Source organism: Doryrhamphus excisus, chromosome 20, assembly GCF_030265055.1.
Source record: "Doryrhamphus excisus isolate RoL2022-K1 chromosome 20, RoL_Dexc_1.0, whole genome shotgun sequence".
Lineage (NCBI taxonomy): Eukaryota > Metazoa > Chordata > Actinopteri > Syngnathiformes > Syngnathidae > Doryrhamphus > Doryrhamphus excisus.
In genome coordinates, this window is record NC_080485.1 from 2,424,541 (window position 1) to 2,444,791 (window position 20,251).

Genomic DNA, 20,251 nt, shown 5'->3' on the forward strand with positions numbered 1-20,251 from the left:
GAAATCCGTTATATGCGTATACCGGAAAATGTCCGTTTTACGCATATATCGGATTTATATCCGGTATATGCGTAAATGGGATTTTATCCGTTATAAAAAGGCACTTCCTTGACTATGTTTCCAATGTACCTGGACGCGCAGGCTACGCTGCAAACGACGTCGTATAGCGGCCTGTCACGATTCGGCGAATCGGAGCGCCACGATGCGGCCATCCGATATATGCCAGGGAAATTTCATGGAAATGCATTGGAACGGGACTGGAGATTTTGTCCGAAATAGGCGAAATCCGTTATAAAAAATCCGATATATGCAATGAATTTTTATTGGAAATGCATTACAGAAAAAACGGTTCTTTTTTATCTGTCCGTTGTGAGCGAATTTCCGATATATCCGAGTCCGATATATCCGAGGTTTACTGTACAATTATTTCATCTTGTTCTGCCTTGGTGGAGTTTTTTTTTTAGTTCTGAGTATTCATTCATTCATTCATTTTCTACCGCTTTTTCCTCACGAGGGTCGCGGGGGGTGCTGGAGCCTATCCCAGCTGTCTTTGGTACACACTGGACTGGTGGCCAGCCAATCACAGGGCACATATAGACAAACAACCATTCACACTCACATTCATACCTATGGCCAATTAACCTAGCATGTTTTTGGAATGTGGGAGGAAACCGGAGTACCCGGAGAAAAGCCACGCATGCACGGGGAGAACATGCAAACTCCACACAGAGATGGCCGAGGGTGGAATCGAACCCTGGGCCTCCTAGCTGTGAGGTCTGTAGTTCTGAGTAATTTTTCTCTAAACATGTTGGATCATTTCCTGCCTTTGCGGATAGATTTGTGTTATGATTTGCATTTTCATTCATTCATTTTCTACCGCTTTTCCTCACGAGGGTCGCGGGGGGTGCTGGAGCCTATCCCAGCTGTCTTCGGGCGAGAGGTGGGGTACACCCTGGACTGGTGGACAGCCAATCACAGGGCACATATAGACAAACAACCATTCACACTCACATTCATACCTATGGACAATTTGGAGTGGCCAATTAAACTAGCATGTTTTTGGAATGTGGGAGGAAACCGGAGTACCCGGAGAAAAGTCACGCATGCACGGGGAGAACATGCAAACTCCACACAGAGATGGCCGAGGGTGGAATCGAACCCTGGGCCTCCTAGCTGTGAGGTCTGTAGTTCTGAGTAATTTTTTCTGTAAACATGTTGGATCATTTGTGTTATGATTTGCCTTTTGTGCTGCTTATTGCTTTCTTTTGATCCATTAGTCATAAAGGGAGCCCCAGTGTCTAATAGAAGGAGGTCATCAGAGCAGATACGAGTATCGCATGTTTCCGTATGACAGCGTGCCAAGCAAAGCAATGCAAACACGACTTTAGCTTGTGTATTACATCCATGTAGAGCGCAAACATCATTTCTTTAGCCTGCTTCTGAGCCTTCAATTACAGCATCCGTCTGATGAGCAGGCTGCTCACATCGCATCTTCTCTGCAGCCAAACACAAAAGAGAATCACACATCCTGCCGCGTCCTTTTCCTCCCCCTGAAAACACAACTTGGCCTTTTCATCACCCCCGCCATCCATCTCCTGCCTAACTGCTCGCACACAAACTGTCTGCGGTGCCGTGCTTGTTATCCTGTCACTATTTGTGCTAATGTGTGCTACACAGCTATTACTGCCACGCTGCTTCTGCTTTAGCATAAGACCCCATGATGAGGACCTGAGAAGCACCATCATCTACATGAGCGGGTCAACCTCCAAACTTGAATGCTTCATTTTAGAATCGATTAATGGAATTCATTGAATGGAAATACACCATCAACTAGGATCGTACAGGTTAGCCATTAGCTTAGCCTGGATCCCTCGGCTTCCTCTCACACCGCCTGCGGCGCTTTTTGCTGCAATTTCAGCACAGTAGTGGGGGTGGATGGCTAACTTTGCAGTTCCCTGGCGTCCTCGGGTTTTAAAGTACTTAAAAAAAGTTGCCAATGTGCAACAGCAACTACCGACGGTACAGAAGGGGGGGTGATAAAAACAAGACTGGACTTATTACCTTATGTGTGTTATTGCACTGTAAATCTGTTCTGTATTTATTTAGACAGGGTTTATTGAGAAAAGGAAACATATCTGGTAACTTTTGTGTGTTTGGAGGCAGTATAATCACATCATTCCCTCAAACCAATTGTCAGGGGCAGGACGTGGGGAGGAGGACCCAAAGGCAGAATTGGCAGGCACGACACGAGGTAAGGTTCTACTCGTTGGTGAGGGTCGGTACACGGGAAGTCAGTCCAATAAGGCAAAGGTATCCAAGAGCGGCAGGCAGAAGGAGAGGTCGAAAGGCAGGCGAGGGTCGAGAACCAGGCAAGGCGATGACAAGGAATGCTAGAACGAGACATGGGAGTACAACGAACTTGCACCAGACAGGAGGGATCAGAGGCAATATATAGCCAGCAGGAAATGAGGTGATGAGGGACACCTGAGCACAATCAGGCAGGAGGCGTGGTCTCCAAGGCGAAGGCGGGGTAGGCAATGGCAGGCATGACAGAACCCCTCCCTCAATGGCCGGCTCCCGACGGCCCAGGAACCTCAGGGTGAGCTACATGAAAGTCTTTGATGAGGGAGGGATCCAAAATGAACCGGGAGGGCACCCATTGGCGTTCCTCAGGTCCATACCCCTCCCAGTCGACGAGATACTGCCAACCTCGACCCCGCCGTCGAGCAGCCAGCAGTTTCCTGACTGTGTAAACCGGACCTCCATCTATGATTCGGGCGGGCGGTGGGTGGCTGGCTGGCGGGACCAGGGGGCTGGTTTTCGCAGGCTTGATCTGGCTCACATGAAAGGATGGGTGGGTTCGCATGGACCTAGGTAGTTTCAGACGGACTGAGACAGGATTAATAACTTTGGAAATTGGAAATGGGCCGACGAACCTAGGAGCAAGCTTCTTAGACTCCACTCTCAGGGGAAGGGTCTTGGAGGACAGCCAAACTCTTTGGCCCACCGTATAGGCAGGAGCAGGAATTCTTTTACGGTCCGCCGCCACCTTGTAAATATCAGACTGCCTTTGAAGGTTTTTGCGGGCCCTCTGCCAAACTCTCTTGATGCGGCCCACCAAGGCCAAGGCGGAGGGAACAACGGAATCCTTGCTGAGAGAGGGGAACAAGGAGGGTTGGTGACCAAATACCACATGATGCGGAGACATACCGGTGGATGCACTAGGCAAGGTATTGTGGGCCAATTCCACCCACAAGAGTTGTTTAGCCCAAGAGGAGGGGTTTTGAGAGGCAAGGCACCTCAACTTTGTCTCAAGCACCTGGTTGATCCTTTCTGCCTGTCCATTCGACTGGGGGTGAAATCCGGATGAGAGACTGACTGTGGATCCCAGCAAGCCACAAAATTCCTTCCAAAACAAGGAGACAAATTGAGGACCACGATCGGACACTATGTCCTGAGGGAAACCAAAAATGCAAAATATATTGTTCATCAGTGCCTCGGCCGTTTCTTTGGCCGAGGGAATCTTAACAAAAGGAATGAACCTTGACATTTTGGAAAATCTGTCCACAACTGTGAGTACCACTGTCTTCTCCTCTGACGGGGGCAATCCACAAACAAAATCCAACGAGATATGGGTCCAGGGCCGGTGGGGAATAGACAAGGGCCGGAGTTCTCCCACGGGTTTCTGTGATGAAGATTTGTTAGCAGCACAAACAGGACAGGCAGAAACATACTCTGAAACATCCTTTGCCATGTTGGGCCACCAAAAGCGTTGCTGGGTTACGAATATGGTCTTTTTAACCCCAGGGTGACAGGAGGTCTTATTGGTGTGAGCCCAATGAATGACCGGACCCCTCATGGCTTCCACAACAAATAATTTATCTGCAGGGCAGTTTGGGGGCCGAGGCACTTCGAGTCCTGCCTCCCTAACCTTGTCTTCTATTGCCCACTGCAAGGCCGAGACAAAACATGAGTTAGGCAGGATGGTTGCGACTTCCTCAGGTTCCTTTTCCGAAGGAAAAAAAATACGGGACAAAGCATCCGGCTTGGTGTTCTTGGAACCCGGACGGTATGACAAGGTAAAATTGAAACGGCTGAAGAACAATGACCACCTAGCCTGTCGAGAATTTAATCTCTTGGCGGATTTGAGATATTCCAAATTCTTGTGGTCTGTCCATACCTGGAACGGCAGCGTAGACCCCTCCAGCCAGTGTCTCCATTCTTCCAGAGCCGTCTTGACTGCCAATAACTCGCGATCCCCAATGTCATAATTGCACTCTGCTGAAGACAATTTTTTAGACAGAAAGGCACATGGATGCAGTTTACCGTCTTTTGTACCGATCTGGGACAGGACGGCTCCGACTCCAATATCTGATGCATCTACTTCAACCACGAACTGCAGATGGGGATCAGGGATGGCAAGCACCGGGGCTGTGGTGAAACTATCCTTAAGCTTCACAAAAGCTTTCTCACACTCAGACGTCCAGTCAAATGGTTTGTGCGGAGAGGTGAGGGCATGGAGAGGAGAGGCTACCGAGCTAAAATTTCTGATATATTTACGATAAAAATTAGCAAATCCCAGAAATCTTTGAACATCTTTGCGAGACTTTGGAGTGGGCCACTCTGCAACCGCCGAGACTTTTCCCGGGTCCATCCTCACCTCCCCCTCAGACAGAATAAACCCTAAGAACGATACAGAAGACTGGTGAAAGTCACATTTTTCTGCCTTCACAAATAGGTGGTTGTCAAGGAGCCTTTGCAGCACCTTCCTGACATGCTGCACATGGGTAGATTCATCACGAGAAAAAATAAGAATGTCATCAAGATACACAAATACAAAAATATTCAACATGTCCCTCAAAACGTCGTTGACAAGGCCCTGAAACACTGCTGGGGCATTAGTCAGTCCAAAGGGCATCACCAAGTACTCATAATGTCCGGTTGGGGTGTTGAAGGCTGTTTTCCATTCGTCCCCCTCTCGTATCCTGACCAGATGATAGGCATTACGCAAATCCAGCTTGGTGAAAATCTTAGCTCCTTCCAGGAGCTCAGTGGCGGTGGCAATGAGGGGCAGGGGATACCGGTTCTTGATGGAGATGTCGTTAAGGCCTCTGTAGTCTATGCATGGCCGAAGGGATTTGTCTTTTTTCTCGACAAAGAAGAAACCCGCCCCAGCAGGAGATGAGGAAGGCCTGATAATCCCTGCTGCAAGTGACTCCTGAATGTATTCCTCCATTGAACGACGTTCGGGAGGGGACAAGGAGAAGAGTCTTCCCCGTGGGGGTGTGGTTCCTGGCAACAGGTCAATCGCACAGTCGTGGACCCGGTGGGGGGGCAGTGACTTGGCCTTGACTTTACTGAATACCGCTGCTAAATCATGGTAACACTCTGGAACAGATGCTAGATTCACCTCCCCTTGAGGTTCCAGCACTGTTTTGGCACTCCCCAAACAGTTGCCCTGACAGCCAGGCCCCCAAGAGACGATCTGACCAGAAGCCCAATCGAAGTGGGGGTTATGTTGCTTTAACCAAGGATGCCCTAAGATAACTTCATGATCAGAGCTAGAAAATACATGGAGACTTAGTTTTTCTGAGTGACTGTCTGGAAATGAAATCTTGACGGGATGAGTCCTGTGACTAATTTTGCCCAGAGAGCTTCCGTCCACCGCCTTCACTGTTAGAGGGTGTCGTAGAGGGCACAGGCGAAGCTTTAGTTTCCTGGCGAGAGAAGTACTAATGAGATTGGCATCAGACCCGGAGTCCACAAATACTGGTACCATGATGGATGTGTGCTGAGAGCAAAATTGGACCAAAGGTTTATAGAGAGCCGGATTGCTGATAACAACATTAAGACTCACCGAGCCATGTCCCAGGTTGCTTGTTTTGCCCATCTTGACCCCACAATTAGCCACTAGATGTCCCCCTTGACCACAATAAAAGCACCTGCCCTCACTTCGGCGGCGGGTCCTTTCCTCTGGAGACAGTCGGGTGAGTCCCAGTTGCATGGGTTCATCAGCAGAGGGCGCAGCAAGTGGCACGGCGACAGGGGTGGGCCGGACATCATTGACGCGCCCGAGGTTGCCACCCCAGTGTGTGATGGAATCTCGCCCACGCGACCTGCTCTCCTCCTCATGATCATGAAGGCGCTTCTCAATCATGACCGCCAAGGCGATGAGCTCATCAATTGTTCCTGGCAGTTTCAGAGGGATCATTTGTTTACGGATGTGGGGGGACAGTCCAAGAAAAAACGCGTCTAACAATGCGGGGGCGTTCCAGTCGCTGTTTGCCGCGAGAGCGCGAAATCCGACAGCGTAGTCGGTGACACGCTGACGCCCCTGACGTAGCTGGAGCAGGGAGCGAGCGGCTTCTCTGCCGGACGGCTGGCGTTGGAACACTTGCTCCAGTGCCTTAGAGAATGCTGCGTAGGACTCGCACACCGCGGACCGACGGCTCCATTCCGTGGTGGCCCACGCTCCTGCCCTGCCCGTGAGATGGGAGATCACAAAAGCCACCCGGGCACGCTCCGACATGAATGCGGGGGCTTGAAGTTCGAAATGGAGTTCACACTTGGTCAAAAAGGGGCGTACGTCGCCCGACTCGCCAGAGAACCACTCCGGCCGTGACAACTGTGGACACGTGGCGGCCGGCAAGGCGGAAGTCGGGACCGGTGGAGGAAGCGAAGCCGCTGCTGGATCCACTGGAGCCGCGGGTTGAGCAGCGGGTTGAAGAGCCAATAGCAGGGAGTTCAACTGGGAGCCTAGATTCCCAGCCATGGCGTCTTGTCGCTCCGACAGGGATTGCAACGCCGAGCCTAGAGCGGCAAGCTGTTCCTCTTGCTGGCTCTGGCGCTGTACTTGCGTCCGGAGTGCCTGTCGAACAGACTCCAACTCCGCTGGGTCCATGATGGCAAGTTCGTTCTGTCAGGGGCAGGACGTGGGGAGGAGGACCCAAAGGCAGAATTGGCAGGCACGACACGAGGTAAGGTTCTACTCGTTGGTGAGGGTCGGTACACGGGAAGTCAGTCCAATAAGGCAAAGGTATCCAAGAGCGGCAGGCAGAAGGAGAGGTCGAAAGGCAGGCGAGGGTCGAGAACCAGGCGAGGCGATGACAAGGAATGCTAGAACGAGACATGGGAGTACAACGAACTTGCACCAGACAGGAGGGATCAGAGGCAATATATAGCCAGCAGGAAATGAGGTGATGAGGGACACCTGAGCACAATCAGGCAGGAGGCGTGGTCTCCAAGGCGAAGGCGGGGTAGGCAATGGCAGGCATGACACCAATCCCTGATGTTAGAATTATCTCCTAATAATTATTCATTCATTCATTCATTTTCTACCACTTTTTCCTCACGAGGGTCGCGGGGGTGCTGGAGCCTATCCCAGCTGTCTTCGGGCGAGAGTCGGGGTACACCCTGGACCGGTGGCCAGCCAATCCCAGGGCACATATAGACAAACAACCATTCACACTCACATTCATACCTATGGACAATTTGGAGTGGCTAATTAACCTAGCATGTTTTTGGAATGTGGGAGGAAACCCACACATGCACGGGGAGAACATGCAAACTCCACACAGAGATTCCACCGAGGGTGGAATTGAACCCTAGTCTCCTAGCTTCTTCTTCTTCTTAATTTATTTCAGACATGCATACTATGTTCCATTATTCAATACAATACACTTACAATATCTCTATCTATCTCTCTCTATATATATACAGTAAACCTCGGATATATCGGACTCGGATATATCGGAAATTCGCTCACAACGGACAGATAAAAAAGAGCCGATTTTTCTGTAATGCATTTCCAATAAAAATTCATTGCATATATCGGATTTTTTATAACGGATTTCGCCTATTTCGGACAAAATCTCCAGTCCCGTTCAAATGCATTTCCATGAAATTTCCCTCGCATATATCGGATGGCCGCATCGTGGCGCTCCGATTCGCCGAATCGTGACAGGCCGCTATACGCCGTCATTTGCAGCGTTGCCTGCGCGTCCAGGTACATTGGAAACATAGTCAAGGAAGTGCCTTTTTATAACGGATAAAATCCCATTTACGCATATACCGGATATAAATCCAATATATGCGTAAAACGGACATTTTCCGGTATACGCATATAACGGATTTCGCTTATATCGGACAAAACCAGTGGAACAATTGAATCCGATATATCCATATATCCGAGGTTTACTGTACATATATATATATATATATATATATATATATATATATATATATATATATATATATATATACACACACACACACACAAACACATATATATACACATATACATACATGCACACACACAACACCTCATTACTACACATGTCTGAAAAGGAGCAGGAAGAAGCAAAGCTTATTAAATCCCACTCCTTCTCCACGCCATAGCAGTTACCAATTCAATATGTGATTTTTTCCACACATACAAATAACAAAAGAAGAGTGGTAACATCTGACACCCCAGGACATTACCGAAGCACACCACCAACCCCGCCAGCCAACCCACCTGGTCCTGACGCCCCTAGCCCCAGAGTGCCCAGCACCCCAGCAGTCCCCGCACACCCCGCTGCCCTCCAATAAGAAGCCATTTTGGCTGGACCAAAATCTGGATCAAAGTCGGCACGCTAACCACTAGACCGCCCCGCCGCCCCTCCTAATAATTAGGTAGGATGTAATAATAATACATTTAGAGGTCTCTCAGTGCTAATGATGTGGTGATATCGATGTACATGTTTTAGATTAAAAGTGAGAACGGAATGTATTTGTGACTGTCAATCGAAGCTAAGCATGGATTTGATCAGGGACTATGTGTTTTTTCACAAGTTGTCTTCCACAAAGCTGTCCTTTCCAGGGGCAGCAAGCTTGCATTTGCCCTGCATATAAATTGTACGCCTCCACGGCCGAGATGAACGGCTGTAAGTTCCGTGATAACTCCAGCTGCCACTGGTTGAAAAACCTGCTTGTCATCGCTCCATCCCGCCTGTGGGAAGCTATTTTTCACTTCATGGAAGCAGGGGACAAGCGGACATGCTGTGATGTGATCTCGAGTACTTTTGTTTCACGACAGGATTAAACTTGTTTTTTTATGACTTGTAGGTCATCTCACATTCAGAAGGATTCTTTGGTTCTAACCGAGTGGAATTAAGGCGCCAGAGTTGCGTTTGTAGCCACTTGACAAACATAATTATCAATATTCGGACTAATTTGAACTCCCCGCTATGTTCCCTCGTTAATACAGTGTAGGAGCCTGCTTGCGTGCGACGTGAGAGGCGTTCACTGCATTCATCAAAGCGTCGCTGTTGATGAAAGTGGTGAGGCAGCACAGACACACTTAAGCTTCAGGGCGCCGCTGAAAGCAATTGATTAAAAGACGGCAAACATCGGGGAGCTGAGGGAGGCTGAAGAGTTGATGCGGACAAAAGTATCGGGATACCAACAGGAAGTGAGACATCGGCTTGAAGAAGCGGACCTCTTGGTGGTCTTACCTGGTGGTCCCATGGGTCCTGGATCTCCCAGTAGGCCCAGACCAACCTGACCCCGTTCTCCTTTCTGCCCCCTGTATCCTGAGAAAAAAAAAACAACACAACAGTCTCATTGCACAAAGTAGAAAAGTGCTGACTGTGCAGAGTCATGTGTGCATGAGAAATGTACACGTTAGTGATGTTAGCACAAATGCAAAATCAAGGTGATTCAAGGTGGCAATACACTTCTGACACCTTCACATCCATCCAGGGAATTCTGTGCATTAGCTTCCCGATGCTATAAATAACAAGCGTCTGACAGCAATGTCAAACAAACACCAGCTCTGTGATTATTTTGAGTGAAGCGGCTTTGCAAGTTGACATACAAACAGGCGGCTCTGTTCCCTGTGGCGGTCCCATACCTTGAATAATAAAACACGTGCAGACGTCCATGTCAAATATAACATCAGAGGAGCCATCTGTGCATTAGCTGACGTCAGCGACACAGCTTTCATGATTCCACAGCAGAATGATGAGGCTTTGGACATACTGAAAATGCCTCTAGTTAAATGCCTTTAGTTAGAAAAATCGGACAGATTAAAACAAGTCTTCCAAGTGGGGGCGTGGCACATATTTAAATATATAGAATAATAATAATAGACAAGAAAACCCAACAAAAATGGAAAAAATCAGCAGTAATTTTACAAGAATAAAGTAAAAATATTATGAGAAAAAAGTTGTAATCTAATGAGAACAAGCCGCAATTTTAATATTATGAGGAATATAACAGCATTTAGTTATATAGTACACATTTTAAAAAAATACTAGTAATATTAAGAAAAACAAACAAACTAATCAATAAAGTTGTAATATTTTGAAAATTAGTTTGCGGAAAAAGTTATAATGTTACAAGATTAAAGTGAAAATATTCACGAGTCATAATTCCAAGATAAGATAATGAACAAAATAAATGTTAAATTGTTAGGGGGGACAAAAAATATGCTACAATCGATTGAGAATAAAATAAAATGAACAGAAAAAAAAATTACGTTTTAAATTTTACAATAATAAACTCATGATATTATGAGGAAATATAATGTCATTTTTTAGCAGCACAAAGTTGTAATATTAAAGAACAATACTTAACTTTTTTAAAGTTGGAATTGAAACAAAGATGGGGAGAAATATTATGGGAATAAAGTCATAATATTAAGAAAAAAATTCAATTATTTCAGAAAATGTTTAACTATTGGGAAAATAAAAAAAGCAAAAATGGGGAAAAAGAGCAAATCGGGATACGAGTAATTCCACATTGTGGAACACAATGGAACATTGGACACATGGAACACTGTCCGTTTGTCCTAAAGCTCCAAGGTCCAATTGGCACATTGTTATTTCAAATACAAAAATATATTTTCTAGTTGTTTGGATTGCAATGCAATTTTAACAAAACAAAAAGTGTCATACTTTGTGTCATATTTTATAGAGAATAATTCTAGTTTTACATACAGAATAATTATAAATGAATTTATTGTGGATGTAGACTTCCCGTACATACAATTGAATTTGTATATAATTTCTACATTAATTTCTGGCACTCACACTTTCTTTGGTCCCGTGGCAGGTTATTTTGCAGTCCCACTTAATAAGAAATGCATGGACAGTGTGTCACCAATGCGTACAGTACTTTGTTTCGGCACTCAATTTGGTGAAATGCCACTATGGAAAAAAAAAAAAACCTCAAGTAAATTACCTTTACTAACATTTAGCTGGGTTAGCTGTCTTAAAAGGGTAAAAATACGTTAAGTATGGTAATATTAAATTGGTCAAAACAAGAAAATAAAGTCCGACCAGTGCAAGGTGTACCCCGCCTCTCGCCTGAAGTCAGAAGAGTCGAGAATAAGCGGCATATAAAATGGATGACTGGAACCAAATAAACTCTCTTCAACTTTAATGACATATGAGAAGGATGATTGTGCAACATGAGCTACCTTTTGAAGACAAGTGACAAGCATATGGCAAGTTGTCAGTTGGCGGCAGCTTGCGTGAGAAGCTAATGTACAGTCGCAGTCAAAAATGCCACTACTCAACGCTGCTTCGTGTCAAACCGCACAAACAGATGGGACTCAAACGCATAACACCAGTCACAGACGATCCAAATGAAAGTCTTTTGTACACAAGAAGTGGAGAGTCCGGTCGAGCCAAAGAGTTAATATGAATAATTACTGAGTTAATATGTTGATGCTGTAGAAAAAGTCTAGTCAGGGGTAGCGATAGCATGCATGCTATGCATTTATTCATTTATTTGCACAGCAAATCCTACAATTTTCATGTTTAGAGCTTTATGCTTCACTACACTTGCACTTGGATCTTGAACGCAACATACAGTAGTCGAGTGTCAAACATTTCGCCATTCACTGGCCAAGAAATACCCGGGGGAAAACTGGGATCTACTGACAACTATAAGTACTTGCTTCGAAGTTGCTAAGCTTATCTGAAACGAGCAATTACCATTTTTCCAGACTATTGGGTCAGACTCCCAATTTTCTGTGCTATTAGCCGTTAGGGACCGGAGGTTTGACTGCACTCACATGCCGTCGGTAGCATAAAACATCCACTCCGTGCATTTATTCTTTACACTTTCCAAGCAACGAGCATGTTAGAATATGCACATCACCCCCCCACCCCCCCGCCCCCCGCCACGAGGCACTTGAAGCAATGCATTAGAACCAGCGTGTAGCGTGGTGTGCATCTTGTGTGTACTGACAGGAGCATCAAGCACGGCGCCGTCTGGCCCAAAGGAGAAACGCTTCAACGCTTCGATGTCACAGAAAATCTCGGAAAAAGAGCTTGCTATCGCTCCGAAAGTGAGCGTGAACAATAAGAGAAAAAAGGTAGGAGGGGCAGGGGGTGGAAGGGAGCCCATTGTTGCAATAATGAGACTTTTCAGCACTCACAGAGCCCGGGGGATTTCATTCAGGGAGGAGACACGCTCTGGAGGAGAGAATACTCTGAACCTTGAGCAGGAAGAAATACTGAGCAGCACACAGGGCAAGGCAATTGGGCACCAAACTAGATTGGTGCACGCTTGTATATCCAAAATGCCATTGTGTGCCGGGGAACAAATTGCATCTAGCGGCACTAAACGCTAAAATATGTTAGTAAACAAATAGTGTTGCTGCACTGGGGATTCAAACGTGATTGGATCACGGCTGTAAACAACATTAATACCAATGTTCATTTGATGTCCAACCGAAAGAACATTGAAAAGCAACCACTTCAATCCTTTCTATATTATACAAAATACAGCATACAACACATATTCAGTCAATATTAAAAGCACATACTCTAATATACAAAATGTCAAAACAATGTGTAGTTATTCACAGAATGATCTCCATAAACAAAACATAAAAAAAGCAAAATTCAGCATGAAAATGAAAAGATGAATGGATGATATTCAGCATGCGTCCTAATGGTTAACAGCCTGTGACTGTACATTTAACACAGGGGTTATTTTTCTCCATAAACAATTCATTTTGGCATAGAGAAGAAGCCAAATTGGATGCTTCAGAGGAGCACGGTCTCCAGCAGAGGATAACGAGAAATAATGAGGAAATATTACCCCCCCAAAACTTGCTCCCCCAGAAGAGTGGAGTCAACAAAGAAAGAATTATGGAGTTGTTGAATGTTTGATTTATCAAGGGAGATAACTTTCCTCTTCATTCTCAGTCGATATTTATTGCAAAGCTGCATTAAGACCAACCTATAAAGCAGTCTCATGAAGCAGAGAAAATAAAACAAGCAAACAAAAATAAAAAAAATCCAGCAGCACCCATTTCTAGTCAGCTTTCCAGTTGCCTACATTAGCTGTATTATTCATGAATGGGGGCAGCAGCATCTCATTTCCTAGCCGTGTAAACATGTTATGGTCTTGTGAGGTAGATCTAAAGCAGGGGTCGGGAACCTTTTTGGCTAAGAGAGCCATGAAGACCAGATATTTTAAAATGTGTATCTGTGAGAGCCATATACATTTTTTTAAACATTGAATGCAATAAAATGTGTGCATTTTTATGTAAGACCAACAGTTTTAGATATAATGGGCTCTAATTACGTAGACCAGGCACACTACCCCACGCCAATGGGGTGTGGCCAGCACACTTTCGTGAGCAGCGCAGTGTCCAATAATAAATCAAATACTTGCTGCCATTAATGCAACTTCTGCTGCTGCATAGTTTTGAACCGTATTCAGTCCACGTATTTCATTCTTTCGGCCATCTTCATCAAAAGGCTTGGTTCTGCAGCTTTAGCTAGGTGACTATTTGACTAAAGGAGGAAAGTTTACATTTACATGTTTTTTTGACATCTCAATGACCGAGGTAGACTACCGCATTACCCAGTAATAATCAAGTTTTGGTGTTTGACCTGGAAAATATCATCAGGAAAGATGGATATGGTCGGCCATATTGCAGTAGAAAATAGATGGACGAATTAAAATGCATAAGAAAGTTTTGATTTTTAATATTATTTTTAACAGTGATTTCTGTGATGTTTACTTTAAAATGTTAGCAAACATACATTTTTATTGTGGTAAATGCTTGAGAGCCAGATACAGTCATCAAAAGAGCCCTACCTGGCTCCCGAGCCATAGGTTCCCTACCTCTGATCTAAAGCCTGGTCAGTTACAGTTCCAACCAGCAGTCCACCCTCTTCCCTCATTTTTGATTTCAGAGCCTTTCCCCCCCCCAATATAGGGACTCTTTTCCTGTTCGCATTGATAAAATTCTCATTCACAGTCAATTCTTCATTTGTCTTCATATTTCCCAGAGAGCCGCTGTGCGCCAACACTCCTGGCCTTTTCCTCTGCTGCCCGCCCCTCAGTCTAAGCAAGAGAAAAACACCCATGAATCCCCACAGAATTTAAGCTGAATCCTTTTTTTTGCCAGCTGCAGACCTACTAGATGTTATTACTCATTCCCCAGTATTACACCCTCTGGTTATTATGTGGTGGAATTAGAAGTCAACCCACAACCTCGTGGAAGTGACATATGGAACGACATGCAGCATTAATGATGATGTACAATTTAGCAGTATAGATTTACCATGCACTGAAATACGTCAACACGCAGCCATTGTGTCTTGCCTACGGTGGTAGTAGTGCCTTGGTCTGGGGCTGCATGAGTGCTGTCGGCACTGGGGAGCTCTGCAAGTCCAGTGTCTTTCGACTGAATTTCATGCCCAAGAGGATTAAAGTGGCCATGACCCCAAAAAACATGTTAATCTTGTCATAATTGCTAACTTTTTATATCTGACTGCTGTACCCCGCCCTGCTTTTACTCATGTTTTAACTGTGTATTAACCAACGAATGTTGTATTTTAATGTATATTTTACTCTGTTTACTTGCTTTTATTCAACTCCATTCTTCTGTAAAGTGTCTTTGAGTATTTTGAAAAGCGCTATACAAATAAAATGTATTATTATTATTATTAAATAACATCGACAAGCATTTTTTTTTACACTTTTCATCACTGAAACTAGTCTAGAGAATGAGTGATGCTTCTTGGGGACCCCTCCCTCCCGGAAGCACCCACGGAATATATTCTTTCTACATTGTTCATTCATTCATTCATTTTCTACCGCTTTTTCCTCACGAGGGTCGCGGGGGTGCTGGAGCCTATCCCAGCTGTCTTCGGGCGTAAGGCGGGGTACACCCTGGACTGGTGGCCAGCCAATCACAGGGCACATATAGACAAACAACCATTCACACTCACATTCATTTGGACAATTTGGAGTGGCCAATTAACCTAGCATGTTTTTGGAATGTGGGAGGAAACCGGAGTACCCGGAGAAAACCCACGCATGCACGGGGAGAACATGCAAACTCCACACAGAGATGGCCGAGGGTGGGATTGAACCCTGGTCTCCTAGCTGTGAGGTCTGCGTGCTAACCCCTAGACCACCGTGCCGCCCTTTCAACATTGTTGTGGTGCATTTTTTGTTGTTGTTTTGTTCTGTTGTTGCAGTTCCAAAACGACACCATTCGCCAAGTACGATTCGTTAGTACGGTAATTCCTACGGAATCGGTTCCACACTTGACTGTGTTAGGTCAATTTGGATTTCTTCTACATAAATAGAATATTTTTGTAATTATGCCATAGAAAAGTTTATTGTGAATGTAGAGTCCTACATTCACAAGTTGGTGGTCTTAATGACGATGTTCGAACTGTGCTGTAGGAATGAACTGTATTATAGCGCGGCACGTTTGGAGGATACTTGTTGTCATACTGTGCTTTAGGTAAAGAAAAACGTATTACTAGAGGGTGCTTCCATCAGCTATCCTGACTATCTTTCTTTGAGCATTGGAAAACACAAGCCCTGATGCAAAAAAAATACAAGTAAAAAACTCAGAAGATGTTTGACTGTAGAAAACTAAATCCATATTTTAATCGACTAGATATATTCTTAGAATCCTACAATAACAACATTGGTTTTCATGCCAAATTCCAAAGCTAGCTAAACAGTCACTGCTTCAGTGCTCATTCATCTGAGGCACAGTGGTGACGTGAAATATTCTACGTGAGCAGAAGAGACGTCCAACTCACTTACCATCTGTGCAACGTACGATGCACACAACCCCTCGCTGCCAGGCAAGGCGTGGGGGCCACGTATTTACACATTGCGCAACTGTGCGATTGACATGCTCCCTTCCTGAACTTGCCACTCCCTTGCAACATTTTCAGAAAAACGTGGGGGATGTGGCGTCTGCAAAAGTCATACGCACTAAAAACACTCAGGGTTGGTTGTGAGCGAGGATGAAGGAAGTGTTAAATAACAATATTGCGCAACGTTGGCACAATTTGGCACGTTTACTTGTGTATTTAGACAATAATGGCAGTGTGTTGACATATTTTCAATGTATAATAAATCTATACTGCTGTAAAAGCTGAACACTGACTCCTTTAAAGTACTTAAAAGTTTGATGTCTATAGTACTATAATGAGGGGGGTGCAATGAGATACTTGACGAGGGTTCCTATATTTTTGAGTCACGTCTCAGGAATATGTAGTCCACTATTGCAGTAGGAGAACAATAATAGAGTACATCTGATTGTGCTGCTTTGGAGCCCGCCGTGGTGTAGTGGTCTAGTGGTGTAGTGGTGTAGTGGTGTAGTGGTCTAGTGGTGTAGACTTTGGAGCGGAATCTCCACTAGTAAGCATCATCGGTATTTGTCAGCAACGCCATCGGGAATTAAAAGAGCTCAAGCCAAATCAGTATGCGGATCAAGATCCGAAGATCCGCTGTGGCGACTCCGTAACCAGGAAAAAGGCGAAAGAAACAAACATCTGACTGTGCTGGTGTATCTATTGTGTGGCCAGTGAAGCTACTGAACATGGGAGTCTTTAGTGGTTTTCAAATGTTCTCCTTTTATAACTCTCTGTTTTCTTTCTACAATAAAAGAAGGTGGTGTAACAGTTCACCTTGGCTCACTACAGTCATACCTTGAGGACCAGGAGGTCCAGGCTCTCCCGGTAAGCCATCCTTGCCAGGGGCGCCTGGAGGTCCCTGGGTTTGTGAGGCTAAAAGGCCTGCAGGTATCTTCTTCAGCAGGGCAGAGCCGGACAGCTTTTCTACAAATGTATGAATGTCCATAATGAATAATAATCAACAAAATCACATATGGGGCAATATTTGTACCTTCAAAGACCCTTAATACTTCAGTCCTGATGAACATTTTGAGTTCCTCCATGAAGGCTGTGTTGCCCTGCAGTTAGAGACAATAGTAATCATTATCACTATGAGTGGGTGCTGACAAAAGAACAGGCTTTATGGTCATTGAACAACAAAATCATAGGGTTGCTTCTCCACACAAGACAGTTCAATAGCTTCCATAACTGCATGGATATTAACTCTTAGATGCATAAGTGGGTCAAAAATGACCCGGTCAGGTTGTTTTCTTGAAATATCTTCGTTATGAAAAATGTTATCATTTCATATTGCAGGTATTTGTCAAAAAACATGTTTTTGATATCATGCCATTCACATTTTTAACTTACCTTTTATACATTTTAAGAAATTTTTGTTTTTGTGTTACTACCCCAACCTTCCATAAGTGGGTCAAAAATGACCCGGTCAGGTTGTTTTCTTGAAATATCTTCGTAATGAAAATTTTTTATTATTTCATACTCCAGGTATTCCTCAAAAAACATATTTTTGATATCATGCCTTTCACATTTTTAACTTATCTTTTATACATTTTAATATTTTTTTTTGTGTTACTACCCCAACCTTCCATAAGTGGGTCAAAAATGACCTGGTCAGGTTGTTTTCTTGAAATATCTTCATAATGAAAAATTGTTTTCATTTCATATTCCAGGTATTCCTCAAAAAACATGTTTTTGATATCATGCCGTTCACATTTTTAACTTACCTTTTATACATTTTAAGAAATTTTTGTTTCTGTGTTACTACCCCAACCTTCCATAAGTGGGTCAAAAATGACCCGGTCAGGTTGTTTTCTTGAAATATCTTTGTAATGAAAATTTTTTATCATTTCATATTCCAGGTATTCCTCAAAAAACACATTTTTGATATCATGCCGTTCACATTTGTAACTTATCTTTTATACATTTTAATATTTTTTTTTGTGTTACTACCCCAACCTTCCATAAGTGGGTCAAAAATGACCCGGTCAGGTTGTTTTCTTGAAATATCTTCATAATGAAAAAAAAATATCATTTTCATATTCCAGGTATTCCTCAAAAAACAAGTTTTTGATATCATGCCGTTCACATTTTTAACTTACCTTTTATACATTTTAAGAAATTTTTGTTTCTGTGTTACTACCCCAACCTTCCATAAGTGGGTCAAAAATGACCCGGTCAGGTTGTTTTCTTGAAATATCTTCGTAATGAATTTTTTTTTCATCATTTCATATTCCAGGTATTCCTCAAAAAACATATTTTGATATCATGCCATTCTTATTTTTAACTTATCTTTTATACATTTTAATATTTTTTTTTGTGTTACTACCCCAACCTTCCATAAGTGGGTCAAAAATGAACCGGTCAGGTTGTTTTCTTGAAATATCTTCGTTATGAAAAATGTTATCATTTCATATTCCAGGTATTTGTCAAAAAACATGTTTTGATATCATGCCGTTCACATTTTTAACTTACCTTTTATACATTTTAAGAATTTTTTGTTTTTGTGTTACTACCCCAACCTTCCATAAGTGGGTCAAAAATGACCCGGTCAGGTTGTTTTCTTGAAATATCTTCGTAATGAATTTTTTTTATCATTTCATATTCCAGGTATTCCTCAAAAAACATGTTTTTGATATCATGCCATTCACATTTTTAACTTATCTTTTATGCATTTTAAGGATTTTTAGTTTTTGTGTTACTACCCCAACCTTCCATAAGTGGGTCAAAAATGACCTGGTCAGGTTGTTTTCTTGAAATATCTTCATAATGAAAAAAAAATATCATTTTCATATTCCAGGTATTCCTCAAAAAACAAGTTTTTGATATCATGCCGTTTACATTTTTAACTTACCTTTTATACATTTTAAGAATTTTTTGTTTCTGTGTTACTACCCCAACCTTCCATAAGTGGGTCAAAAATGACCCGGTCAGGTTGTTTTCTTGAAATATCTTCGTAATGAATTTTTTTTTCATCATTTCATATTCCAGGTATTCCTCAAAAAACATGTTTTTCATATCATGCCGTTTACATTTTTAACTTACCTTTTATACATTTTAAGAATTTTTTGTTTTTGTGTTACTACCCCAACCTTCCATAAGTGGGTCAAAAATGACCCGGTCAGGTTGTTTTCTTGAAATATCTTCATAATGAAAAATTGTTTTCATTTCATATTCTAGGTGTTCCTCAAAAAACATATTTTTGATATCATACCATTCACATTTTTAACTTATCTTTTATACATTTTAAGAAATGTTTGTTTTTGTGTTACTACCCCAACCTTCCATAAGTGGGTCAAAAATGACCCGGTCAGGTTGTTTTCTTGAAATATCTTCATAATGAAAAAAAAATATCATTTTCATATTCCAGGTATTCCTCAAAAAACAAGTTTTTGATATCATGCCGTTCACATTTTTAACTTATCTTTTATACATTTTAAGATATTTTTGTTTTTGTGTTACTACCCCAACCTTCCATAAGTGGGTCAAAAATGACCCGGTCAGGTTGTTTTCTTGAAATATCTTCGTAATGAAAATTTTTTATCATTTCATATTCCAGGTATTCCTCAAAAAACATGTTTTTGATATATTGCTATTCACATTTTTAACTTATCTTTTATACATTTTAATATTTTTTTGTGTTACTACCCCAACCTTCCATAAGTGGGTCAAAAATGACCCGGTCAGGTTGTTTTCTTGAAATATCTTCATAATGAAAAAAAAATATCATTTTCATATTCCAGGTATTTGTCAAAAAACAAGTTTTTGATATCATGCCGTTCACATTTTTAACTTACCTTTTATACATTTTAATAAATTTTTGTTTTTGTGTTACTACCCCAACCTTCCATAAGTGGGTCAAAAATGACCCGGTCAGGTTGTTTTCTTGAAATATCTTCATAATGAAAAAAAAATATCATTTTCATATTCCAGGTATTTCTCAAAAAACAAGTTTTTGATATCATGCCGTTCACATTTTTAACTTACCTTTTATACATTTTAAGAAATTTTAGTTTTTGTGTTACTACCCCAACCTTCCATAAGTGGGTCAAAAATGAACCGGTCAGGTTGTTTTCTTG

The 20,251-nt window shown here is 42.9% G+C and overlaps 1 protein-coding gene across 1 annotated transcript in view; it reads right to left on the reverse strand.

Moving 5' to 3' along the window:
• LOC131107773 (collagen alpha-1(XIX) chain-like) overlaps positions 1-20,251 on the reverse strand; it is a 97,514-nt gene that overhangs the window by 6,029 nt on the left and 71,234 nt on the right. The window contains exons 34-36 of the mRNA XM_058058068.1: positions 17,167-17,233; positions 16,971-17,099; positions 9,495-9,572 (exon numbers count right to left, since the gene is read on the reverse strand). Of these exons, the coding sequence (XP_057914051.1) occupies positions 9,495-9,572; positions 16,971-17,099; positions 17,167-17,233 (274 nt within the window). The remainder of the gene's footprint in view (positions 1-9,494; positions 9,573-16,970; positions 17,100-17,166; positions 17,234-20,251) is intronic.